The sequence below is a fragment of the Pezoporus flaviventris genome, unplaced genomic scaffold (assembly GCF_033815535.1).
Source record: "Pezoporus flaviventris isolate CSIRO_AGI_PZ_B2104156 unplaced genomic scaffold, CSIRO_AGI_Pfla_v1 ptg000003l, whole genome shotgun sequence".
In the NCBI taxonomy this organism is placed as follows: domain Eukaryota; kingdom Metazoa; phylum Chordata; class Aves; order Psittaciformes; family Psittacidae; genus Pezoporus; species Pezoporus flaviventris.
In genome coordinates this window covers 10,580,899-10,608,691 of record NW_026892551.1, presented here as the reverse complement: position 1 = coordinate 10,608,691, position 27,793 = coordinate 10,580,899, and the positions used below count along the sequence as shown (strand labels likewise).

Below are 27,793 nucleotides of genomic sequence, written 5' to 3'. Positions count from 1 at the left end.
GGAACCCTCTTCGCCTGGCGGGTCAGCTTCTTCTCGCTCTTATACACCCTGCTGGCCGTTGTCTTCCGCTGACTTGGGCATCCGGCGTATCTTCCATTGAGCTGCCTCTGCCGTGGGGAAGGAGCAGTGGCCTGGGAGAGCCAGCCCCGGCGGGTTCGGCACCCCTCGCGTTAGCGCGGCACTGCCTTTCCCTGTAGGGCTTTGAACGGCTTGCGTTAGTCTGCGCACCTCTTCAGTAAAAGCCGTGGTCTGTACCGAGCAGTTGTAAAGTACGTGTGGCTGTTGAGTAAGTTAGCCTGGTAAGCGTACCAGAGCTGATACTTTAGAGAAGACAAAAGTGGCTATCACTCCATTCCTGTATTGTTTTCTGTAGCAAGCTTTGTTAATGCTCGTTATTGGATGTTCTCTGATACTGTATGTATGGCTTATGGATCTTGTGAAGTTTTGGTGCATGTTCTTCTGAGAGCGTGAATGGCAGGTGTACATCCTGATTTACTTACAGCATCTTACCAGTAAGCTTGATTCACACCGGTATTTAGCTTACTGCAGTCAAACCCCGTGCTAACAATTACTTAAGCGACAGACTCCTTGGGCAACTTCTTGAGCTTAAAATGTTTTTCTTGTGTAAAAAATACATTCATGTGATGCTGGGAAGTTGCTTAGTGGTCTTAACTTTTTAATTTTTCATAATGCCTTTCACTTAACTGTTTTGATTCTTACAGTTAATTCTTCAGGGGCTCATCTGAAAGTACCACATAAAAAAGCATTGCAAATAGTAGAAGAAAATGTCACTTAAAAGCTCTAAGGAAATGAGGAAAGTAAACATTTCCAGCTCTTTTGAGTCTGAAGATATTAGCTTAGAAACCACAGTACCAACTGATGATATTTCTTCCTCTGAAGAGAGAGAAGGTACTGTTAAAATAACTAAGGAGCTGATTGAACGGAAGGAGTTGCTCCATAATCTTCAGCTAGTTAAAATAGAACTATCTCAGAAAAACTTGATGATTGACAACCTGAAAGTAGAATATCTGACCAAGGTAAGAAATGTTGTTCTTTTTGTTGTATAATCTTTTCTTGTTTCTGGTGCTCTTGGAGTATGATAGAAACTTATATTCTGCCAACAAATTCTGTGAATTGCATGCTGAAAGCCTGCTTAGTTGTTTTTGGAAGGGATTTTTGTGTTTTCTTTGTTTTTTTTTGAGAAAAGAAGGAAACAAAGATACGGAAAACTTAGCTGACTGAGCAAGTAAATTCAACATTTCAAATGAACGAGGTGGGATTTAATTAGGTTTTTCTTTTCTAAAAACAGAAGAAAAAGACCTGTTTTCTTTCAGAAATGAAGAATAATTTTGTCACTGATAAAAGCAGCTTAATAGGGCTTTTCTACTTTGGAATAGTAGGAACAGTAATCTGAATACTATTTGATGATCTGTTAATCAGGATGTGGCTAGAATACGCCAACATGCTAATAGGAGGGGATTTTATTGTGTACAGTTGCCACTAAAATGCATGAAACTAAGAAAGGTTGTTAAAGCTTTGCCACACCTGTGTGCAGTCCACATTTACGGCCTACTAAATACTAATTGTGGCTTTCACAGGCTTGCTGCTTTGTATTTAAGCCTGGTTTGAAGTTAGTTGAACAAGTAGCTATTTGGCTGAAAACAATAAGGTTTAGAGCTAAGTCTTTTTTACTTTTAGTTCATTAGGGCAAAATCTGTATTGTATTTATGAAACTTATTATTTGGCATATTTGGAGGTCTTGTCAGATAGTCATTGCATTTCCTACGGCATTGGCTCTCCACCTTTTTGTACAGTTGTTTTTTTTTAATTACCAAAGTAAGCTCCAGTCTTTGTTTTATACTTACATTCATTCTATTTAGATTGAAGAGCTAGAAGAGAAACTTAATGATACAGTCCATCAAAAGAAGCTGTTGTCTTTACGACTGGATAGTCAGCTGGCATTACAGCAAGAAGATTCCAGGTACAATGGGAGTAAAACTAAGAACTTCATCTTTAATAATTTATTAATATGAATTTTAATTAATTCATTGACAGTTAATGGAAGCTAATGATTATGAATTGCAGGAATAGGATTTCTTTTGCATTCTAAAAATGGAATTTGTGTGTTTCATTTACATATACATACATTTGAATTCAGCTTTCACTTGCTGAAGTTTTATTGTTACCTGGATTCAAAACTGAATAAGAACTGGAGTAAGAGCATTCTTAAAACTAGTAAAGAGTAAAAGGAGTAGGTAGAGGTGGCAGATTTTGCATGAAATTAAACAGAATTTTGAATAACTCTGCCGCCTTGATGACTTGGGAAAGGTAAGGGGATAATGTTTAGCACTCCCAGTTAGGATTGCTTATTGGTCAGGAACATTATCAGTTGATGATGCAGAAATTTTTCATCTTGCTTTTCTGAAACATTTTGAATTAATTTGTAGCTGAAAATAGACTGGCACACAGGCTTCTCCAAATTACTTTGTCAGTTAAATGTTCTAACACCTGTGAAGGAAGAGCATTACTTATAAGTCTCATGTTAGAGCTTACAGGATGTAACTAATTCAAAGTCATATTCTGTAGTAAGCCTAGAACAGATTTAGGGATATGAAGCTGGATTTGGGATTAGTTACAACAAAGTCTTTTAACTCGGAGCAGCTGACTGTCAGAAAAATGCCTTGTCATTCTGAATGCTGATTTGCACCAGAGTGGAATATTTTTATGTTGGCCATATCTGAGTTATTTGTGAAGTGTTCAGTAAAACAAGAACTTCGGTGCAAATTGCTATTAATAAGCATAAAAAGTTTAATGAAAAGACTGGGAAAAGTAAAGTAGTTAGTTTTCCTGTCTGCCTTTTACATCACTTTCCATCTCTGTTTAAGAGTATTGCACGCTATGTACAGAGTGTTTCCTTGTGTGACTGCATTGATGACCTGGGACTTTCTCTTGTCTTTTTGAAATCAGTGAGCCAGACACTGCCTTGTAGTACCAGCTAGTATTTTTAATATTACTTTTTAAAATAATGTAGGAGTTGGTCCATTTTGAAGAATGATTTAATTTGAATAGATTTTCAAGAGTCATGGCTAAAACCTCTGAAAAATTAGGTCAGTTACATTTGATTTAAATAAAGTGAACACTTAGAAACATCTTGAAGTGATGCACAGTTTTTCTTGTTGCATAATACCATATCTCTGGTGATAATAATAATGGTAGTATTTTAAGGCTGGCAGTAGGGCCGCTTGTTTAAGTGTAGTGGCCTTTGCAGTGTGTGGTTTGTGGTGTGATTTTTTTTGTTTTTTTTGTTTTGTTTTATTTAAAATGGATCCCAATTTTGTGTATTACACTGGGCAGAAAATGAAGGGTTGTGTGTGGAATAGGCCTTAATCACGTATGTGCTGAAACTTGGTAAGACACAAATGTAACTTACTATTGTACTATTTCTTTGGTGATTTACTAGTTCCTTGGGTTTTGTGTGGAAATACAGTCAGCTTTTTCATGCTTTTAATGTTTTGAATTTATAAGTTAGTCTAAATTTACCAATTAAAGTCAGCACATGTGGAGCTTAATTGACACTTCTCAGATTCAGCCTCATATTGTCAATGTAAAGTTTCTGGCATATATGATATGATTGTGTAATCATGCTGGTGTACACTTTTGTGCTAATTACCTAATCTCTGTAAAATTTCCCCACTACAATGAGCATAACTCACTGCCTTACCAGCGTATTGTGAAGGTTTGTCACTTGTGTTACTTGCTACTTAATGTCTTCTGTTTTCAAATCAATCTTGAAGAAAACATCAGGCTCTAATGAAACAAGAAATGGAAACTATTTTGTTGAGACAGAAGCAACTGGAGGAAACAAATCGTCAGTTAAGGGAGAGGGCTGGAGATATCCGTCGTAGTTTGCGAGACTTGGAGTTGACAGATGATTGCTATAAGCAGCTAAAGTTACTTCCTGAAGACCAGCTTTCTATCCCTGAATATGTTTCTGTGAGTATTGAGTTTTGTATTGGTTTAAAATATAGCAGTATCCTGGGTTTGCCTAGGATGGAGTTAACTTTCTTCATAGCAGCCTGAATCTTCTTGTGCTTGCTTTGTGCTTGGCTAAAACAGTGTTGGCAACACACCAGTGTTACAGCTATTGCTGGACAGTGCTTGTACAGCATCAAGGCTTACTCTTCTTCCCCTCTCCCCAGCAAGCAAGGGATATTCATGAGCTTGAGAGGGGACACAGCTGAATAGCTGGCATGAATCAGCCAAAGGAATATTCCATGCCATCTAAGGTCATGCTCAGTAATATAAACTGGAAATAGAGGAAGAAAGATGAGGTGGGGGGTGGCTTCCAAGGTGGTTATTGCTCAGAGACTGGCTGGGCATCAGTCTGCTTGCAAGAGGTGGTGACTGTATTTGCATGGCCATTGGAATAATCTCCCCAGGGAAGTGGTGGACTCCCCAGTGTTGGACACTTGGAATTCAGCTGGACAGGGTGCTCAGACATCTAGTCTAGGTTATGCTTTGCCAAGAAAGTTTGGACCAGATGATCCATGAGGTCCCTTCCAACCACTATTCTATGATTCTCTCTCTTTCCTTCACTAATAAACTGTTGAGAAAACTCAACACCTGAGTTTCCTTGCTTTTGTTCTTCACACTCCTGTGTCCTGCTCCCACTGGAGGCAGCCAGTGAGCAGCCAATATGGGTGCTTGGCTGCTGCTCAGGGTCAACCCACCACAAGCTGTAAATTGCTTCTGTTTAGAATTAAAGGTATTTGCATATAGTGGAAGCCAGTCTATACTCCTAAATTCTTACTCTTCCCCAGCTAGAAATGAGGGAACTTCAGAGACAGGTGTGCTTTTGGATCTGTCTGTTACAACAGGATTCCAGTAAAGAGGGGAACCTTTTAAGTCCAGACTCTGATGTCTTGAAAGGATTAGAATTGCTGACATATTTTAAGCAGGTTAAGCAGACGAGGTGTTACAGTTACATGGTGGGTACACACTGATGATCTAAAACACAGCAGGCTGAAAAAAGTAATTTGAAACTCGGCTTGCCAGAGCCGGAAGTTAAGGTGGCTGTTGCAGAGATCTCTTACCTTTCCTTCATGTTTTCCATCTGTCCATTTCCTGTCTGACTAAACGCAGGAGATAAAGTGTACCTTAAAGACTACTGTAAGACCCGTTTTCTTGATTTAAGAAGTTTTTTAATTATGGCTTATGGGTAGATAGAAGGGCAGGGGGATTTCTGCTTGCAATAAAAAGACAGTGTCTTCACAGACTGTGGAATATGTCCAGACTATCCTGGCTCACTTCTGGAAATGAAGAGGATTTGGACATACAAACCTTAATCCACCAAAGTATTAGCATTTTACTTATTTGTAGAGCTAGTTATTAAAGAAGCTGTAAATAATACAATTTAAAAAGCTTAGTGGATTTGTTGAGGTATAAATGCTGCATGAATGAGTTCTCTTGCTGGATGAAAGTAATGGTATACTGTGCTCTAAAATATGTACAGAGAAGCCTAACTTGTCCTTCTTATCTTAAGGATGTGCTTGGAAACATCTTCTCAAAAGTTCTAAAACTTGGACTTTTGAAAGTACTGGGAAAATTTTAAGGCTCTGTACGAATAACAAGATCACCTAGCTGGAGCCTCTTAGGTCGCTACCCCTAGTTGCCTACTGTACCCTGCCCTCTGCAGAAGTATTTCAGGGGTTTTGTTGATTCCTGCAATACCATGGTTGAAAAAGCAAATTTTAAACGCAAACTGAAATCTCTGTCAGCTTGCTTGAAATTGGTATGCAGGAAGCTCCAGTTCTTTGGAGCTGATTGGCAGTCAGTACAAAAGAATGTGTAGCTGGGAAGGAGAAATACAAGGTGTTAGTAACCTTGCCAGCTGCTTTAAGTGTAGGTGTCACAGCACAGATTGCTTAGACTGTATTTGTGAATAGAAGGGTACTCTAAAAAGGATGTGAAGCAGGAGAGGCAACAGCCACCTTCTACCTCTAATCTATCTTTCTTTTCCGCTTGCATTCAACTGGTAAATTCTACTTTTGTCTGTGACAGAAACTCCCCTACCTACGTGTTCAGTGAAGTCCTTTTCTTTACATATATGTCACTTTCTTTGGAAAGGACTGAAGAAGTCCTTTTTTGGTCAAACCAATTTTTTTTTTTTTTTTCGTGAGAAGACATTGTAGTGAAGACATAAACAGTGTCGTCTTGTAGTAAGATGCTGTTTTCTGCTTCTCCCAACTTATTTTGGCAACAGGATCAGCATGAACATGAGAGTATCGGTTAAGCTCGGTGATTATCACTACTTTGAGTTGTTCAGCTGTAACAGATGCTGAGAGGCTACAGAACAGTTTTGTATATCCTGTGTATGCATCCATCTGGTTTCAGAAAGCTAGTAAAAGGATGTTGAAGGGACTAAGTAATTTTTCTGATGCTGTTTTCTGCTTTACTCACCTAAGGAGGAATTGTGCATTTTTCAGGCAGATAAAATCTCCGACTCCAGATCTATGGGCAGACTAACAGTATAGTGTATTGATATGAGAATAAAATTCTCCTTGGTGAGAAAGTTTTGCTTAAAGAAGAGTTGAGCAAGAAATTTCCAGACTTTTTTCTGTTTATCCATTATGAAATACTGCTTTACAATTCTCCAGGATAGAAGCAATTGTATATATAATTCTTACACTTTATTTGAAACCTGATATAATGGAAAAACAGCAGGAAGTGTTTAAATACACATTTTGTATATAGAGATACTGCAACATAGACAAACAGGACATAGAATTAAAACAAATGAGATGTTTTTTCACTGTTCTGCCACAAAGGGGTGCAATAGTGACACGATAGAGCAAAAACTAGGCAATGTTTAATGTTAATCATAGAATAATAGAATAGTTAGGGTTGGAAAGGACCTTAAGATCATCAAGTTCCAACCCCTCTGCCATGGGCAGGGACACCTCTCACTAAACCGTGTCGCCCAGGGCTCTGGTTCTGTCCAACCCGGCCTTGAACACTGCCAAGGATGGAGCATTCACAGCCTCCTTGGGCAACCCATTCCTGTACCTCACCACCCTCCCAGTAAAGAACTTCTTCCTTATGTCTAACCTAAACTTCCCCTGTTTAAGTTAATCATAGAATAATTTGGGTTGGAAGAGACCTTAGAGATAATCTAGTTCCAATAATGATGTTTTAAGCATCTTTCTCTTAAAAATCACACTTTTTTTAACTTGTATATAAAAATTTAGAGGTTTTTTTACTGTTTATAAGAATGATTTTCTTGGAAACAGAAAAATTTTAAAGCACTCCAGGTCATTGAACTGGTGCTTGGCAGCTGAATCACTTAATTTGTTCAGTAAAGTGAGCATTTGTGTACTCCTAAAAATTTTTCATCAAGTTGTTTAAAAATGGAATCTGTGAATTCTGTTTGATCCAATTTCAGTCGCTATGTTTTTCAGTGGCCTCATTTTACTAACTACAGCTCATTTGCCCTTTGTTTAAGAAGGCAGTAACTGATGAAACTACTTTAACATGACTTCATTTAACAGGAGCCAACTTCCTCATCCTCTGCGCCCACCCATTTTTAGGTTAAGCTTTGTTTTCTATAAAAAATGGTGGGCACATATTAAGAACTTTTTAAAAATTGCCTGGAAAGTGGTGACCTTTTCCTTACAGCACATGAATATAAATTTGTATTTTTTAAGATATGCAGTTATTTCTGAAATCCCATTAGAATAATCTTTGTTGCTGCTATATGAACTCGACAAGAGGTAATATGTGTGATTTGACTGCTGAGTTACATGAATGTTTATTTGCCATCAAGCAAGTTAAGTAACAGTTGACTTCTGCTGCAACCTTCCCCTCATGTCTGCATTAATTTGCACTTTCTTATTACCATAGATTGATGTTTTCTCAGGAGGGCTGTGCAGATAGATACACCTATCTTGATACCTATATCCCATGAAATCCTAGTTTGATACTGGATAATCTTATTTTAAGATTGTTGCAGTTTGGGAAGTAAATGTGGCATGATGGCATAAGTTAGGTTTCCTAAGGAAATCACAATAAAAAGACAAGAACTTAAGGGAAAAAGTAGTGTGGTTTGAAAAACCCACAATGTTTTAAATAGTCATCAATTAGTGACAGTCAAGGTTATTTTTAAAGAAAATAATATTTTTTTGGGGAGGGAAGAGGATTTGATTAAAAATCAGTTGCTTGATTTCAGATGTAGTTGGACAAGTTCTTAAAGAGTCCACATAGGCGCAAACTAGTCAGTGGAAGCTATAGAGAAGAGACAGAAAAATTACTACTTTGAAGTAGCTGAAGCCTGATGTAGTTTGGAAGTTAGAAAGAAGCCACAAAGCTATCTTTGCTGTTTTGTTTTCATGCAAGCCAATTAGAAACAATGGGATTTCACAGATGGACAGGAAAAAAAGTCCTTGAATATTGGCATAATGCAAGAAAAAAAAGTAATGAAGCAGTACAATAAAGCAATATTATGCACTTCACTTCTCGGAATAGAAAATTTCTGTTTTCTAGTTTTAGCTGCTGTAGCATCTGATGGTTCGACTTGTCATTTGGAATTTTCAGAACATGAACAAAAAAGTGATCCTACCTTATTTCTTTTTAAAATGAACTGTAGTTTAAAATGTCCTTCATTTTCTTCATTTTGTGTGTAAACTTAGACATAACAAACTGAGAATCCCTTCTTACCATCTTAAAAATAACAGCTGTATTTTGGGAAAGCATTCATTTTTTTTTATAAGAAGTTGCTTCAGATTTATAGTATATGTCTTACTTTAGCTTGTGCTTGTTTTGCATCTGAAGGTAAGGCTGAAAAGTGGAGCTCTCTTGTTGAGTGCAACAGATTCAAGCAACTGCAGCTTTTAACAAGCGCAATATTTGGAAAAACTTGAAAACAAAAAAAAGAAAATGTCACTTTTTCTGCCTTACTATTAGTCTTCCAGTCATGTTACACATTTGCTTTGTTGTCTAAAGCAAACTACGCCTATATTTACATCACAAATTTCCATGGCTTCTGTGGTATGCTGTCAATTATGTGGAATATACCTGGAACTTTTCTTTGTCTTCTGTTGTTTACAGGTAGTAAAACAGACTTGTCTTCTGCATGGAACTGTAGTACAGCTTGCTCTTGAGTTCTGTCTGTGCTTTCTTGCTTGTATTTCTTCTTTAATTGTATATCAAACAAAGCATTCATGATAGAGGGGTATGGAGAAGCTTTTGCATGAAAATAGTGCTTAATTATCTGTTCTTTGCTTTTCATCCCACAAAACAAACATTATAAGGTATCAGGTTAATCTAGGAGTAATAACATCTGTGTACGTGTGTGTGGGTGTATATCAAAAAAGCTCTTTCTTCTTTGTCTCTTTTGTCTTTTTGTTTTAGGGGTTTGGGATTTGTTTTTTACTGCTGGTTTATGGTTTAGTACTGTGTTTTTCTAGTATTTTTTCTTGTTCAGTACAAATGTTCTGGAAGAGTTTATGGATCTGAGATTTACTTGTCTGAGACTATGCCTGTGAGTGGATTGGGGGAAGAGAGAGGAGTATCTGTTACAGGATTGTTATTATTTATTTTTTTTTCATCCCTTTACAAGGATTTTTTTTTCAGTGTTAATTTAGCAGGGCAGATTCTGTCAGAGGCATAGTTGCATGATGCAGCTGAACCCATGCAGCAGCCTGTCACTGCTGAAAGTGTGTGTGGGGGGTGTATCATGGCTTTTCTTGGTCATGGGCTGTTCTGCTTCCTGCGCTTGCTCTCGCATTTTGATCCAGATTCAGCACACTGAACTGGCAGAAAACAGAGCTAATCTCTCCCCACTTCTACACACCCCGTTAAAATTTATATTGGCTTGGGGAAAGTTAGCAAGTCACGTTGGTTTATTGCTAAATAGGCTTACTTTCTTTTTTTCTTTTTTCTTTTTTTTACAATATTAATCAAATAGGCCCTAGGATTGGCACAAGTAAGAGGGAGGGAACATGTGGTCCCTTAGCAGCTCTGCATTTTAATCAGGCAGCCTGAGAGCTGCCTTAGTTGAACAGACATGTATATCTTTACCTTTATTCCTCCTTTTTTATTTAGTGCCAAACACAAACTGATTATTTCTTTGCTGCTGCTGTTAGTGTCTTAAAGAAAAACACTGTCTTTGCTTTAACATTTCCCTAGCCTCAGCCAGGTTCCTTGTTTACGCTAGAAATTATTTGGTGAATTATTGCCATAAAATGTTAAGCTGGGGTCTGTATTGTTGTTTTTGTGTGGCTTTTTTTGTTTGTTTTTTTGTTTGTTTTTGTTTGTTTGTTTGTTTTTTAACTGTGGCTTTGCGATTGCAGTTTTGCTAGTCTCAATTTTGAATATGTATCTTGTTTTTCTAGATTCTATTCTATGAAGTAGTCCATTCCTTACGAAAAGAGTTAAGTGATCTACAGATGAAAAAAGAGAGCCTAACAGAAGAACTACGTGGGTACAAATCGCAACTGAAGTGTCTGACAGAGGTCTGTGAATCATAATTATTTCAATTAAGAAAATGTGTAAATATATTGCAAAAAACTAATTTTCCAAATCATTATTGATGTATAAGATATAAAAGAGGGTTCTTTTGCTGTATAATAATAAGTGGGGGTAGGAGGGCTGAGGTGAGAGGGAAAGGAGAAGCAAGCTACAGATGCCCTTGCATAACAGCTAATTTTGCATTATAGCTACTCTGCAAAATTTGCTCATTAGAATGTTAAGGATAGACTCTTACCAGCTATGTTGTGCTTTCTGAGGGCAAGGTTCAGGTCAGGGAAACTGAGACAAGAGATCCATCCAGAAGTAGATAGGGAATGATTGTTCAGTGTATAGTTTTCAAGATGGTGATGTCTTAGTAATTTGCCTCACCTTTAGTTTTAGATAATCTAAAAATGCGTTTTTAAAGAATTCTTTGGAGTTGCCTCTTCTCTTCTGCTTTTCAACTTTTATATTTGAATTTCCTATTTATTTCTATACTAAAGAAAAAGATAATTTCAGGTATGTTATAAATGCCAGAAATAGAGAAACAAATTATCTAAATATATTTATTTTTTTATTTGCAAAGAGCAAAGGAGCTGAAACAGTATATGAAGAATGTATTTTTGAAGGTATTTATGAACATTTATAATATTCTTAGTATGCATACAACTAGGAAGATTTGTATTTTACCTTAGTTCTGCATAAATCTGGAATTGTGATAAGACGGCTTCAGGTACCTAGTGTGTATTTATCCAAGTTGTGGCCAGCAGGCACTTGAATGCCACTGTCAGTTTGATACTTCTGACCTTATTCTTTAGTTACCACTTTTTTTTCTTTTTTTTTTTTCCTTCAGAATTAACTTATGGAATAATCAGCTGTAAAGAGTTATTAATTGTACAGGATCATCTTTGTGAAATTCATATAATTTTCATTTCTCTTTTTGATTGAATTAAAAGTAGCGAGTAAAATTTGGGCACTTATGTGCTTCACCATTATTTTGTAATCATCTCTAGCCATAACTTAAATTAACTGATTTACCTGAGCATTCATTTTGCTTCATTGTACATTTAATGTGCTTTGATTGAATAAAATTCTACAGGAGGATTTCAGCCTTCTGAGATTTGACTGACATCTGTGTTAATTTTTGATACGGCAGCTTAACAGGATTGTAGATAACAATAATTAAAGTTTTGCTAGAAACAATTTTCTTGGTATACTGACCTTTCTTTAATATAGAAACATGTAATTTTGTTCTTTTTATACCACATGTTGGCAGTATCCACCTTTCCTACTGATTTTATTTTTCCAAGTTTGAAGTTTACTAGGCTTTCGATGTTGGTGAAAAAGCACTAGAATGTTGCCTGTGTTGAACTGAGGTGGTTATTTGAATGCTTATACCCTGTTTCCATAATCATGCTTAAAATGAGAGACAATTACTAAGAATGAATACCTCGTTTAAATGGAAAAACCCAAGCCAAAACCAATTGGGGAAGATATCCAGTTGCTGAAATGTAACAAGTTAAAAAAAAAATAAAATGGCTTACAGTTGTTAATAAAAATTACTCCTTAGGATTCTTAGGTTTCGGGTAAGTTCACTTACTACAGTTTTTCCATATATACACTCCCCCAAACTCAAGTCTTTACCTTATCCGTTATGCAGAGGTGATGTGTATGTGACCTGAGATGAGGTATTTTATGTGCAGAGAGACTTAAAAGTCTCTGTTTTGCTTCTGACAAGTTCAGATTTGACCTTGTGACTTGATGAGTGTCAATATAACAAGGTACCTCAGGCTGTTTCAGGTAGTAAGGAGCATCACCAATATGTGAGGGTACTTCAGAATCTCTAATGTACTTAATACACTAAAACTAATGTACGTATGCATCTCTTGCAGTTTATGAAGAAGTGTTTTCAAGGTGTACTCTCAGGGTAACTTACTTATTTGAGTTCCTTAAATAAGGTCAGGCTTTATTGCAAGGAATTTATCAGTAGGAAATAAAGTACAGTTTTATTCAGAGTCTTAAGCTCTTATACTCTTCTTTTACTGCTTTTGTGATATTCCAATTATTCTTTATTACCAGATACATGAAACACAGTTGCTGAAGCTTCTTTCCTGTTTTTAAGGAACTTACACTCTTCATATCCTTTCTCTGATTTGCCATCCAGTATTCCTTAAGTTTTCTCCAACAGTTGCAATATTTCTGTTCTCTACATTATTTATTAACAATGTGTCTCTTCTGGGTTTAAAAGTTCATTAGGAAACTACTGATACAGATATTTGAGATGCAGTCATCACTGAAGTTAAGACAATCTATTACTTTTTTTCTCTTTTTTTTTTTTCCCCTTCCCTCTGTGAGAATAAACCACTTCCTACAATAAGCATTTTTTTTCCCTACTGTTGCACATCATTAACAAACTCCCTAATGAGTTTCAACATGTTTTTTCTTCTTTGTGGAATATAGAAAGGAACTAAAATACGTGTTTAGCCCAATTTTTTTTAAGAATTACTAATGTCTTGGAGCTTTTCTGCTTGTTCATGCCTGAGGGACTAGGTTTGAGTAAGTTTCATATGTGTAGATATTCACCTAGAAATAAACTAGTGGGAAATACAAGACAATTGGGTATAGACTTGGGAGAGTCTATCTAGCCAACAGAGAACTGAAAAAATTTAAAGGAAAATTCAAACTTGTCTAGTATGCAAAGCCAGTTCTAGGAAAATTTAAATGTGAAATGAATTCATCAAATAAGACAATCATTGCCTAGTATTTTGTGACAGGATGGCTGTAGTCCTTTAATTTGGTCAAAGGAAATGAGCTCTAATTTCACTGTTCTTCTGTTCATACTCCAAAACAAGGCACATTATTTTGTTTTCTTTGCTCGTGAGCCCTTAGTGTTTTGTGAGAAGGCAAAGCTGCACAGTTCAATTGTCTGGATGTTATTAAGATGAGCCAGTATGTCTGAGTACTGGTTATATAAAACAAGGTCTTTGAACCCACCAAATCCTTTTTTGCTATATGCTGCCTTTTTTGTTTGTTTGTTTTTTGGGGGGTGAGGGGAGCACCCACCAAGAGAAACTTGTTCTCAGCACAACAGACCTCACCTGGCACGAAAATGGGTCAGTTGCCTGGCATTGTGGCCTCTTAGCCAACTGAGTTTATAAGTATCCAGCTGTATGAGCTAGAAAGCTTGGTTCTCTAAAAATTGAATTGTCATTGTAGCTTGTAGAAACCAAGTTTCTAAGATTTGACAAATCCTCATGTTCTTGTCTCTAGGCCATTCATTAATTCATTTGTAGTAGGCAAAAGTGCTGACATCAGGACATGAAAGACATCTTCCAAATCTACATCACCTGTATTTGTATTCTAGGTATATTAATTTATCTTTCATTTATTCAGAAGTGGCAAAAGGTCCTAACTGTTTATCGGCCTCTGTCAGCACTTATTTAATTCTTAGTATCCCAAGATTAAGACCACTAAAACTTTACTACTTGGTAACAAAGTTCTCTTGTTGATTGTCTGTTGCTGCTCTGAGTTAGCATTTAATCAAAGCCAGCTGAATCTGTAACACAGACTCAGTAGGGTGGGGAGCTGTTTCTGACAACTGGTAGCAGAGAACAGCATGAAGACTGATTTCTAGCACTGGAACATAATCTGATAAACACAGCTAGTGTGAAGAAATCTCTGTCACCACTTTCTGTTTTTAAAGTGGTCAGGCTAAGTGGTTCTGCAGTACTACCACAAAGTTAATGGTGCTCTATACACAGTGATTCCATCTGTAATTTAGACCAGTGTGGTCCTCTTTTTCTAGGTGCAGCAGCAACAGACTGGGGAGGAGTCAGTGGAATGGGTAAAAGCCATGTTCTTGTGTTGCAGTGCTGACTGATCTGTTATCAAATCATAGAATCAAATCAAACGGGTTGGAAGGGCTATTAACACACCACACCCCACCCCCCGCCAATGGGCAGGGAAACCTTCCACTAGACTTGTTTTGGTCCTTTTACAGTGCTCAGTACTTAAAGTATAAATAATGCTGGCACCTCCACCTTTGGTGGTACAGATAGAGGGAAGTCCAGCTGTAGTGTTGTATTACCAGGAGCTTCCCGGAAAGAAAACCAGCTTCTGATGTGTGTGTTCCCATGCTGAATATCGGTGTACTATTTTCAGAGTTGTTTGCTTCCAAAGTGGTTAGAACCTTTTCTCAAACAGATGTAATTTACTGCTTGTGTTTCTCTCAAGACTGGGAGAATGTCTGTGAAGGAAATTCTGCTTTTCTTTGTAGGCCTAGAAGATTAAGTATTGCTTTCTTCTCTGGCTATGAGTTTCTTGGCAGTGTTTTTCTGGAATTCGATCTTGATACAGTTTTAGCAAGTCTTAAGTCTTTCTTTTTTTTTTTTTTTTTTTTCTCCTGTAACGTTGTCTTTAAGACTTGCAATCAAATTTATAGTATGGCAGTTAAAAGCTATGGTTAGCCTACAGACAAAGCTGGATGTATGTAAGACAAGGATTCTTTCCAAGAGCTTGTCTCTGAATCAGGATTAGTAGCTGTCAGGCTTAGCTAGGCATACCTAACAGTTTTCTCTGTGATAATGTTTCCCAGCTGGAGGAAAAATATTTCTATGGTCTTCAAAGAACAAACTAAGCTATTGCTCAAAGGATCAGTCACCACTAGATGTATCTGAATGTTGTAAAATTGAGAGTACCATTGCTAGTGACAGGGAGTGCCCTATCTATAGTCCTTGACAGATTACCAGTTTCGTATCGGCATGCTGGAAAAGATGTCCTATTTGTCCAGTTATGTGTAACTTCTTCCTGATATTTGGGCTGTTGTAATTCAAATAAATAATGTATTGACCAATAATTTTTGAATACATACTGTGCACGTGTACCAGTCCATGGGTCCTGATGAGATCCATCCGCGGGTCCTGAAGGAGCTGGCAAATGAAGTTGCAAAGCCACTGGCCATCATATTTGAAAAATCATGGCAGTCAGGTGAAGTTCTCAATGACTGGAAAAAGGGAAATATAACCCCCATTTTCAAGAAGGGGAAAATGGATGACCCGGGGAATTACAGACCAGTCAGTCTCACCTCTGTGCCTGGCAAAATCTTGGAGCAGATTTTCTTGGAAGGCATGCTAAGGCACATGAAAATCAACAAGGTGCTTGGTGACAGCCAGCATGGCTTCACTAAGGGGAAATCCTGCCTGACCAATTTGATGGCCTTCTCTGATGGGGCTACAGAACTGATGGACAGGGGTAGAGCAGTTGATGTCATCTACCTGGACTTGTGAAAGTGTTCGACACTGTCCCACACGACATGCTTGTCTCTAAATTGGAGCGACATCAATTTGATGGATGGACCACTCAGTGGATAAAGAACTGGCTAGATTGCCGCACACAAAGAGTTGTGTACTGTCCTTCCAACAGATGTCAGGGTGGTTGAAGTCACCCATGAGAACAAGGGCCTGTGAGCGTGAGACTTTTCCTACCTGTCTATGGAGTGCTTCATCCGCAGGTTCTCCTTGATCCGGCGGTCTATAACAGATCCCCCCACAGTAATGTCTCCCATAGCTATATTCCCTTTAACCCTGACCCACAAACTCTCTGTGGACTGCTCACATGAGCTGGCTTCAGTGTGCGCTTGCAGCCCAGAAAGCCAACCGTATCCTGGGCTGCATCAAAAGGAACGTGACCAGCAGGTTGAAGGAGGTGATCCTGCCCCTCTACTCTGCTCTCGTGAGACCTCACTTGGAGTATTGTGTGCAGTTCTGGTGTCCTCAATGTAAAAAGGACATGGAACTGTTGGAACAAGTCCGGAGTAGGGCCATGAGGATGATCAGGGGACTGGAGCACCTCCTGTATGAAGACAGGCTGAGGGAGTTGGGGCTGTTCAGCCTGGAGAAGAGAAGGCTGTGTGGAGACCTCATAGCAGCCTTCCAGTATCTGAAGGGGGCCTATAGGGATGCTGGGGAGGGACTCTTCATTAGAGACTGTAGTGACAGGACAAGGGGTAACGGGTTAAAACTTAAACAGGGGAAGTTTAGGTTGGATATAAGAAGGAAATTCTTTCCTGTTAGGGTGGTGAGGCACTGGAATAGGTTGCCCAGAGAGATTATGAATGTTCCATCCCTGGCAGTGTTCAAGGCCAGGTTGGACGAGGCCTTGGATGATATGATTTAGCGTAAGGTGTCCCTGCCCACAGCAGGGGGGTTGGAACTAGATGACCTTAAGGTCCTTTCCAACCCTAACCATTCTATGATTCTATGAAATGGATTAAAGCAAAATGTCATCTTCACTAAGTAGTGCACCTTATCCAACTAACTTGAGGGAATTGTTTTTCATGTTACAATAGTTATAGTAGCTTTACATTTGTGTAGGGCCGTTAGGTACCTTAGGATACAAACAGAAAGTGCTGGCTTGTGTAAGTGATCCTTCAGAAATGAAGTTCTTTCAAGTAAGCTTTTTAAAAGCAGGATCACTTTCTTCCACTGGCCTATCTGTAGACAGTGTGAAGAAGTCATGCTTCTTCTGGTTGATTGGCTGATTAATCTTTTCCTTGCAGTTTTGTTTATCTTCTTATCCCCAAAGACTTTTTGAAAGATCAGCTAATCCCTACCATGTATTATGTGTCACTAACTTTGTTCAAAAAGTATGTCACCCAATTTTTGTACTTGAAATTTAGAGAGGTGTTTATTCAAGTGACTTGCTATAAGCTGCTATTCATTCCAGATGGAAGATAACATAAAACTGAGGTCTGTCATTAGATCTTTAGTTTCTCTACCAGTTTGTTTTTTAAATGGTGCATATCAGTGAAGTTTAGAATCTTCTTGCTCAAAACATCCATCTGTTGACAGTGTTTGTAAACCAAATGGAATCACTTCTTGGTAGGGACTGCTTCATGTATTTTGCAGAAATGACCTGTAGTGGTTAATACTGGGTCTTTTGGACAGCTCTGTTAACAATTTCTTTAGGCAATGTTTGCCTACCCATCTCACACGTCAGATTTGTTTGTTTTAATTGCCTCATCTGATTTGCTGCTCTGCAGTAACAAAAATTAATAAGAAGCTGAAGAAAAGTTATACATTGCTCGCAGGATCATCACAATTTTTTCTTCACACTTGTGGGCTTACTTAAGTTATTTTTATTTATTGGTGTTATTTTTAGGACCTCATTCATGTCCTTGAAAGTGATCTGTATCTTGATCCCTTTAAAAGCCCCCTTTTTGCTTCAGCAGGACATGACTTCATCATGATTTCCAAGCTATCTCTTGAAGGTAAATAGAAAGATAATGCTGTTTCTTTGCAGAGATCTTAAAGTCAGTTCAGGGCATATGGACATTGTTATAAACTTAATTAACTTCACTACATGCAAAGCAAGGCTTATTCTGCCTAAACACAGGCACCTTGTTTGTATGTCTTTAAGATGTATTGCTATAGAAGTCCAGAAGCTTGTGTGGCTGCTACCTGGAGATATGCTTACTGTATAGGGGATTTTGTGTGTTAACCTGTAGGCTGTTTATTAGCTTGTCTTCCATATTTCTTCTTGTGATTAAAATACAACTTTGATACCTAAGAGATTAGGTAGTTAGAAAACGTTGACCTGTGTAGAAGAACTAGTATTTCTTCAAGAATTACAGTTAATCTTTAAAAACAAAACAAACCAAAACAAACCCTCCTTTCTGTAATTATTTTTTTAAGCATCAAACTGTTTGGTTATGTCTTAGTATCATTTCAAAAGTAGAACTTAACCTCCTTCCCCTTCTCTGGGGTTATCATATTGCTACATGACACTAGCACTGCTGCCTTACAATATCTGAAGGGGGCCTATAAGAATGCTGGGGAGGGGCTCTTCATTACAGACTGTAGTGATAGGACAAGGGGTAACAGGTTAAAACTTAAACAGAGGAAGTTTAGATTAGATATAAGGAAGAAGCTCTTTACTGTGAGGGTGGTGAAGCACTGGAATGGGTTGCCTAAGGAAGTTGTAAATGCTCCATCTCTATTGGTGTTCAAGACCAGGTTGGAGAGAGCCTTGGGTGACATGGTTTAGCATGAGGTGGCCCTGCCTGTGGCAGGGGAGTTGGAACTTTATGATCTTAAAGTCCTTTCCAACCCTAACTATTCTATGATTCTGTGATGTGTTAAATAAAATTCAAAGCTGTTTTAGATCTTAGGTGTTAAAAAGAATTAGTTCTGTAGATACAGTTTTGTAGATATTTCACTATTCTGTAAATTGGTGCTTCAGAGCTGTTCATGACAAATTTGTCCAGAGGTTAACCAATTTAATTGTATACTTTTGGTTGTTGTCTTCTAGTTGTAAATGAGTAATACTGTAGGAGCTTCAATAGCTTTCTCTGTGAAGGGTTTATGAATTCTAGCATGGTATTAGCAGCAGAATGGCACATGATATTTGCAGAGTAATTGTATCCGAACTTAATCTTTCAATTTGCACTTAAAAATTAAGTGCCCTTATGCCCATTTCCTGTTGCAAGATTAGTCATGTTTGCACTGCACACTTGTTACATATTTGAAATTCTAGCTAACTTGTAGACAACACTCTTTACCCAGACCGAGGCTTTAGTGTTATAATAATGCCATTTTTATAAATGATACCATGGTAATTGGTTTAAGAAGAAACTTTTCTATAGTGTTGATTTGTATAATGTATATCCACTAGGGTAAACATAAAAATAAGCCATATGTACCAGTATGTTAGGATGATTAACAATTGTGTCTTCAGATGACATGTTCTTAATGATATACCATCCAAAATCCTCATGAAAACTTTTTTTAGTGTTGTCATCTAATGTGATTTGTGATATATAAACCAAAAAATTCTTATTTATCAACAGGATACTTACAGTATATTTGGTGGCTCAGGGAGCTTTTCTGTAGTGTCTTACGGAAATTTAGGTGTATTTTTTCAAGAAGCATTCTGTCAGACTTTCAGTTTATGGTGTCTGTGAATTTGGTTGTTCTTTGTGTCTTTCCATCCCTTTCCTAGAGTATTATCTTTGTGTTCATTCCTCCTACGAAGCTGCATTTAGGAGTCATCCGTTACTTAAATGCTACTTTCCTAAACTTTTCTTGTCTATTAAAAACTAGCTAGACACAATTGCTATACTCTCTTATAATGTATGAAGCATAGCTTTCAGTTTACGTTAAAAAGTTATGCACTCATACAATGTCCCTCTGCAAAATAAATTTAATTTGCAGTGGTTAAATGGTTAGTTCAGTAATTACATCTTAAAGCAGTGTTCACCTTCAGTGAATAATATTGTGATGCCTGTTTGATAAAACCAGATAGAGTTATTGTTTATCAAGAATCCATTATCGAACTTGCCATATATCAACTATAGCAGGAAAAAAAAAGCAGAACTTGGCAGTATTCTGAGAGACAGAAGATGGAAAAAAAATCTGGATGTCCAGAAGTTATTCTCAAGGTTTTAGCAGGCAGTTCTTTGTGCTGTCCATCAGTTTTCCCTAGCATAGGTGGCTGAGTCTTATTTTTTGTTGGTTTTGTGAAGAAATTGCTAAGTAGTACATCATTTAGGACAAGCAAGTAAGGTAAACTTGTGTAAAATTTTGTAGGGTAAATTTGTACTTTGTAGAAAAATCTGAGAAATGGAGTCTAGATTGAGTATTAAGATACAGAGGTCTGCTATTCCTGTGGGGGGTGGGAGAGAGGAATATGATAATTAGGAAATCTAGTTATCTTCAAAAGGAATAACCAGTGTTTTTAAAATACTTCTGCTTTCTGTGTGTTCTCTTGCTTTGGTCCTTTTTTCTAGTTTGCATAGTAGACTCTCAAAGTATATGTGGAGGACAAAGAATGGAAAATGGAAATTAAGGCTGATAGACCATTAAATAAGCAAATAAATACCTTTTTCTTTTTCCTTTTTTCACTCCCTTCACCAAAGCTTTGGATGATATTTTGTTGGAGCAAGTGCAGAGGAGGGCTGCAGGGATGATAAGGGGGCTCAAGCACCTCGCATATGAAGACAAGCTGAGAAAGTCAGGGCTGTTCAGCCTGGAGAAGAGAAGGCTGCATGGAGACCTCATAGCAGCTTTCCAGTATCTGAAGAGGGCCTGCAAGGATGCTGGGGAGCGACTCTTCATTAGGGACTGTAGTGACAGGACAAGGGGTAACGGGTTCAAACTTAAACAGGGGAAGTTTAGATTGGATATAAGGAAGAAGTTCTTTCCTGTTAGGGTGGTGAGGCCCTGGAACAGGTTGCCTAAGGAAGCTGTGACTGCTCTGTCTCAGTCAGTGTTCAAGACCAGGTTGGACAGAGCCTTGGGTGACATGGTGTAGTGTGAGGTGTCCCTGCCTATGTCAGGGGGTTTGGAACTCGATGATCTTAAGTTCCTTTCCAACCCTAACTATTCTATGATTCTAATATGTTTTAGCAAACATAAATTCCCAGATACAATTTGGGAGGAACTGGCTGAAATTTTTCATATAATGAGAGAATTTGGCAAGATTCGTGACTGACCGGCATATGTCTTCACATGGAAAATTGTTTGAAAATATTGTAAAGTGAGTGTGACTTTTGTGCTCCTACTATAGGTTTGTAGACCACCAGCTGTATATATGAGGTTTACTGGTCTTGGAAGTTGTGCCCATGGACAGATGTGTTAGAAAAAATTAGATACATTAATCACCTATTTAGGATAAGATAAAAAGTAAGTTGAGTATCAATATGACTGGTTACTTTGTGATACCTGCTAGATTTCCAGATACAAATGGTACTACTTGAATGCTCATAAGAGGCCTTCACAAAACTTAGTTGGTGATTGCTTTAAGTAAATATCAGTGTAGCTTTAATAATTTCAAAATGTCTTATCTTCTAGAGCTATGAAGACGAGAGGAGAACTCGGTCAGAGCTTGAGATAAGATGTCAGCGTTTAACACTGGAACTGGCTGATACAAAGCAAATGATTCAGCAAGGTGATTACAGACAAGAGAACTATGATAAAGTAAAATGGTAGGTATCTATATCTACCTATATACAAATGTTAATAGAAAAACTTCAGCCTTGATTGACTAGAGTTTTTAATTTGATTTTTTGGCTTAAGTACACCACAGATATTTTTCCTTACCTTAAGCCACTGCTGGTTCAGTTATCTCCTGTAGTATGCTACAGTTATAAGATGAACAACCTGTTGAATTCTGATGCACCAGATTATCTCCATGGAAGTTTATATTTGGGGATTTACTGTGTTTTCAGAAGAGCCTACCAGTCACATTGCAACCAAAGAAATGGGAGCTGTTGATGCCAAGCAGCTTAGAACAAGTACTCCTTTTTTCTTAGAGTAAAAGCAGTGATCTAACAAAAGGCCCTGTGCTCTACTGTGTGGTGACTACACAGTGAATAAAGAGTGCAGGACCTTGGAATTAATATTTATAACTTAAGATAGCCTTGTAAGCATGAATTTGAAAGAGCTGTTATAAGACCTCTGTTAGAGTCTGTTACTGTAAAGTGACCCTGTCTTAGGGTTACTTTAGTGAATTGGTTTAACTGCAGAAAGTCCCAGTGTCTCTTCATTTTTAAAGTACAGATTTTACAGTTCTAGCCTGTGCTTTGAATGTGCATCTTGTAAACAACAACTGCAAAATAGTGAAAATGGACTTTCTATAAATACAGATTTATACTTCACAATCCAGCCCCCAAATGGCTTATTTAGTGTGCTTGCCAGTACATGAAATCTGGCTTTTGGCACATTTGTTGGGGAATGGATTCAAAAATTGAGATTATGAATAGAAAACACCCTGTCAGCTCCTTAGTTGTTCACAGTGTATGAACTCAAGCATACTTACTGACATAAATGACTTTGCCACAAAATCATTTGAAGGACAGTCTTTATTCTGGATAACTGTTCACAGTTATGTGTACTAAAACAACCTTGGAATCTACCTGGAAGCTTTTTGCAAATAGGATGGATTGATGCTATGGTTTGCCTCCTGTGTGCAGCTGCATCTTAATAAATGGATTGCAATAATGTTCGTGTGAATGGCCCCAGTGTTTAAGAGTGTACATTTAAAATAGTCTTGAATGAATGTGCCAAGACTGTATTTAAGAGTAAGTTGTATTCATCTGGGTAGGCACAGATGAAGGGAAGGGGAGAGCACTGTTGGCATGACTGCATGAGGATATTTGGGAGCATTGCAGGAGTTAATCACTTCCAGGCTTGTTTCAGTCTTTAAAAGTGCCATGTCAAATCTTCTAGTTCTGGTGTACTACAAGTTATCTCAGTTTTAAAACTATGCTATGCTTAATAAAAAACTGGTTAGCTTTTTTTCCAAACTGCAAGCTCATATTGGGTCATTCATTTCACTGTTCTGACAGGGTCAGATAGAGTGGAGACAGAGCTGCTTCTTTGTGCATATGGAAAGCACTCTTATTCAGGAAACCCAACATAATTTTTACAGCTGTGTCATGTGTATTTTAAACATGAAAAGAGTTGTACAACCTCCTCTGGTATCAAGAGACTGTATACAAGGGAAACTAGCAACTAAGAACAAGTATACATTGCTTTCTGTTTGATCAGGAAGATAGGAAAGAAGTAGCTTTACTTTTCCATCAAACTTCAGTGGCTGAAAAAGACTCAAGAGATTGTTGGAGGAAATAGCATCGAACTAAAAGGGTGGACAAGGATACTTACAGTTTATTGTTAAGAGGAGAAATGTATAGGCCAAAGTATAGGCTAAAGAATAATAATCGGAGGAGAATGAAATAATTTATGATGGGAATTCATTATTACTGTGTTATAATTTAGGATTTTTTTAAAAATACTTAGAAATTATGAAAATTCTTCCATATAATAAGGTATTGTTCTAGGTGTTCATCACTAGCGAAGGTAGGATTATCACTAATTGCCTTGTGAGTGACTGATTGGAAGAAGTCAGAATCATGACAGAAACGCTGAAGGATTATAAATGCACAGGAATCTTGTTTGTTACACTTTATTCATCTAACAGTTTCACTTTATTTTAACAGTGAACGTGATACATTTGAACATGAATTGTCAGAACTCAGAAGAAAATATGAAATATTAGAGGTGTCACACAAAGCACAAGCTAAAGAAAGAAGTGACGTATCAAAAGAGGTAACGTTTTTATTTCAGTAATTGTCTATTTCTTCATCTCAGGAATTTGATTCTTTGTCTGCTTCAGTCTGTCAGGATCACTTGTAGGATCATGGAATAATTTAGATTAGAATGGCTCTAAGGAGACCAGCTGGTCCAACCCTTCTATGCAGTGCAGAGCCAGCTTAGGTTAGGTTACTTAGGGCTTAGTCAGGTTTTGAATCTCCAAGAATGGAGATTCCACAGGCTTTCTGGACAATCTGTTACAGTGTTTATCCACCCTCTTTGTGAAAATGTTTTTGTAAAATCTAATCAGTGTTGTTGCAGGTTTTTTTCTGTTGAAAAAAAAACATTTCTCTCAAACCCGTGTACATCATGTGCTCCAGTCCATGACCATCTTGGCAGAGATGACATCTAGTCTTGCTCCAGTATGTTAATGTATGTTTTTAGGAGGAAATCAGAATGCACATGGCACGTCAAGTACAGTTTCACAAGTACTGAACACAGGATAATAATAAATTTCTTGAGACTATTTTCTTCATTGTTACTAAATAATGGCCTAGTAGGCACTTGGCCGTCTTTGCTGTCAGGGCACACTTCTGGCTCATGTTTAGTTTGTTCAACTGATATTTGCGTATCCAGCCCATATTTTGCCCGTTTTCCCATAGAGGTGTTATGCAAGATGGCTGAAAGCCATGCAAAAGTCTACATAACTGACATGAACAGCTATGCCCTCATCCATAGAGCCAACTTACTTGTCAGGTTTGCTAGGCACAGTTTGGCCTTGATAAATCCATGCTAGTTGTTTTCAGTCACCTTATCCTCCCTATGCATGGATATTGCTTGCAGGAGGATTTGTTTCCTTCTGAAATCCAACTTTTGCAGGGACTGAGGTTAGATTTACAAGTCTACAGTTCCCTGGGTCTTCCTTCTTGAAGATGAATTCTGCGTCATCAGGAGCCCTGCTCACCTGCTATGATCTTTCAAACAGCTGGGCAAGCTCACAACAGCGTTGGCTGTCTCCCTCAACATTGGTCAAATGCTTTTCATTTTTCCTTAAGCATTATGTAGATGCCATTTTTTTAGGTCTCTAGCTTAGCCTTCCTTTGCTTCAGCCTTCTGAACTCTGGCAATAAGTTCAGGAACCTGGGAGGCCCAAGGGCAAAATCTACCAGTGAATGCTGAATGCTTGTGAGTATGTTCTGCCCCTCAAAAGGTGCAGAACTAATTAGCTTTAGCTCTTTTCCAACCAATAGTGACAGCAGGGCAGAGCTACTGTATGGCTTATGTTTTGTTGTGTAAGATTTTTTTTCTAGACATCAATAGAATACATAGTTTTTCTTATTTGTGACTCTAGTAAAGTAATGGTTCAGTTGCATGAAGTTTCCTTCAATTTGTCTTTCCAGAGGTTAGTTCTGTGTAACAAATAGAGAGATAGCCATCCTGGCCATCTTTCTGTGATACTGCATTTTGACAAGAAGAATTCCAGTGCTGCTTCCCTTTTGGGCAGGTCTTCCACTAGGGTGAGGGATCTCAGTGACTGCCATTCTTGTAGCACTAGTCTTGCACAGCGGAATGTGTTTCTGCTGTTCCAAGGGTGCGAGGTGTGTCTGGTCAAGAGAAATGTCCCTAGCTGCTTCTCTGTTCAGTAATTCATTCATCCAAGTGTCACAAAATGTCTTCAGTGATGGCTCCCTTACTGGGCATGTATGATAACTTTTGGGTCAAGGGACTCAAAGAGTAATATGTATAGAGAATGTTTGGATGATAAAATCATCCAAAACTAACAACTCATTAAGGTATTTTTTCCTTCATCTCATGTTAGCATAGCTTTGCAACAGCTTTTTGAGAGGGAGAAGAGACTTCTACTGAATCTTGAGAAAGAAAATTTTTCAGCTTGGTATTATCATTGATAGTTTGTAGCTCAGTGCAATTTTGACAAAAAATAAGACTATTTTTAAGCTGTGTTTCTGTAGAGATCTTTTCAGAAAACAAAATAATAGCAAAATGATTAGCTGTTTTGAATTAATTTGTGAATTTATGTTGTAAGGTGGTTTGAAAGAGGTACTGCATGAGAAGGTTGTTCATCAAATGAAGGATCTTTGTGTGTTAACACTTTGGCAGCTAAACAGATGAGACCAATTACACCTGAGAGAATTCAGGGAAGATTGTGTTCCTTAATATCTCAGTATAACATTGTTACAGATAAATTAGTGTCTATAACTACTGCTTTAAGGGTAGAAGTCCTCTGGCTAATTTTACAGCTAGCCACAGAGATTCTCTGAAACACTAGGGAAGAAACAGTTTCTATTAGAAAATACTTTTTATATTCTTGCCTTTGATATTGGTCCAAAGGCTTTGTTAGGCTGCTTATTCATCAGTGCTCTAGCATTGTAAGGGGTCACCAAAATACAGGTTTATTGTCAGCATATAACAATGGCCAAAAAAGTACTGTCATGTACATCAAGCTTGTATTTATGCATCAGATACTGCAGTAGTATTTGCAGTAACAGCAATGATATTTCTTTTCATTAACTTTATACTAAATTGATCTGAGAGAAAATAAAGGTAGCACTAATTTAAACTAAAATACCCCTTCAAACTGTGTGATTTACTTGAATGTCCTGGAAAGTCTGTGACGGTTTTTTGTGTATGCTTATATAGTATTACAAGTTCTGGGTTGGAAGAGCATACAGTTGTGTTTACACAGTATTTATTCCAGGGGTGGAGGAATTAGAGGGGTAGTAACTTCTAGATTTCTTTGTTCATGTAGTAATCAAAGACATCTGTGTTCACTGTGGATGTACGTATAACCTATTATCATTCTTTGAACATGACATGTGAAGTCCTCAGGAGCTTAAATGGCAAAATATATTTTAAGGTGATAAAACTGTGTTTTGCTATCATGACTAAGGAGTTGGGCTGCTCTGCATCAGTGCCATTATGCTTTGTGGCTGTTCTCTGACAATGTTCACCTGAAATAGATTGAGACTACTCGCTCCCACACCACTTTCTTCTTGGAATAGTGAGGGTGACTGATCTGTTGATTGGGAAGGCTGTTAGAGACTCGCAAGATACTCATGTTTCTGATTTGGCATCGGTTCAGCCTTCTATAGCAACACCATGCTAAATGAAAGTCAAAACAAGGCATGTGTAATGCTCTTTGGTGCTGGTCTGGAACACTAGCTTGTCCACAGCAGTCATGATATACTTCAGCCCTAAAAATAGCAGTTTTACCATTTGTTTATGGAGCAGTAATGTCTCTGGTGTCCTTAAAATTTTCACTTCAGTTTCTGAGAATGGTGTAGCCAGTACGATGACAGACTGCCACCAAGACTTGACATCAGGATTTCTGATGTAGTACTATTCAGTACTATCACTATTCAGTACTTCAGTACTACTTAGATACTGAGGTAAATTAAGGGACACTGTACCTCTTTTTCAGGTGCCAACTATCAGAAATAAATAATAAAAACTTGTAAAACTGTAATTTTATTAAAGTCCTTTTTCAGCATAAAGCTTTACCAACTTACGTAAGTGTAAATAGAGTCTTCTGGTTCAGCTAATTTCACAGAAGAGAGTTAAAATGAAATCATAAATATGCATACATAGGTGAAATACTTATCTTGATGTTAATGTTAAAGTGTACTTTTTAATGCTTTTTATAGCTGGCAACCATACAACAATCCCTCAACTTGTTGCAAAAAGATAAAGATTATCTTAACCGCCAGAACATGGAGCTTAGTGTTCGCTGTGCACATGAGGAGGATCGCCTTGAAAGACTTCAAATTCAGCTAGAGGATGCCAAAAAAGCTAGGGAAGAAATGTATGAAAAATATGTTGCATCCAGGTAAGTTACTGTGTGTTCACTTCTATTACTAGCCAAGTTATTTAACTGTTTTCCCTTGTTTCTTGCACAAATTCTGTTTGACTAAATATAATTTAACTTACAGAAAGCTAGTCCATATTTATGAAACTAGAAACAGAACACTTTTGTTGGATCTTAATGTCTATCAGGAAACTATTTTAAACCTTTCGTATAAGACCATAAGAAATAGTACAGATGTCATCACTGAAAATAGTGAAGATGCCAGCATTGAAAGTTTATGGCAACTATTCTCTTAGGTGTATATAGAAATTTAAGCCCCAAATGACCTTTATTAAAAAAAAGTATTTGAAAGACAAGATTATTGCAGAATAAAATACTT

The 27,793-nt window shown here is 37.6% G+C and overlaps 1 protein-coding gene across 7 annotated transcripts in view; it reads left to right on the top strand.

Moving 5' to 3' along the window:
- The first annotated feature begins 35 nt into the window (after window positions 1–35).
- Window positions 36–27,793, top strand: part of PIBF1 (progesterone immunomodulatory binding factor 1) — a 126,789-nt gene continuing 99,031 nt past the window's right edge. For 4 of the 7 annotated variants that reach the window (XM_061445282.1, XM_061445279.1, XM_061445280.1 and 1 more), the window contains exons 1-8: window positions 36–299; window positions 723–1,037; window positions 1,881–1,981; window positions 3,795–3,993; window positions 10,389–10,508; window positions 21,351–21,484; window positions 23,498–23,606; window positions 27,254–27,435. In XM_061445282.1, coding sequence (XP_061301266.1) covers window positions 786–1,037; window positions 1,881–1,981; window positions 3,795–3,993; window positions 10,389–10,508; window positions 21,351–21,484; window positions 23,498–23,606; window positions 27,254–27,435 — 1,097 coding nt within the window. In that variant the 5' untranslated portion in view covers window positions 36–299; window positions 723–785. Of the gene's footprint in view, window positions 300–722; window positions 1,038–1,880; window positions 1,982–3,794; window positions 3,994–4,811; window positions 4,959–10,388; window positions 10,509–21,350; window positions 21,485–23,497; window positions 23,607–27,253; window positions 27,436–27,793 lie in introns of those variants that run through there. The other 3 variants (XM_061445276.1, XM_061445277.1, XM_061445283.1) reach the window with 3 other exon arrangements.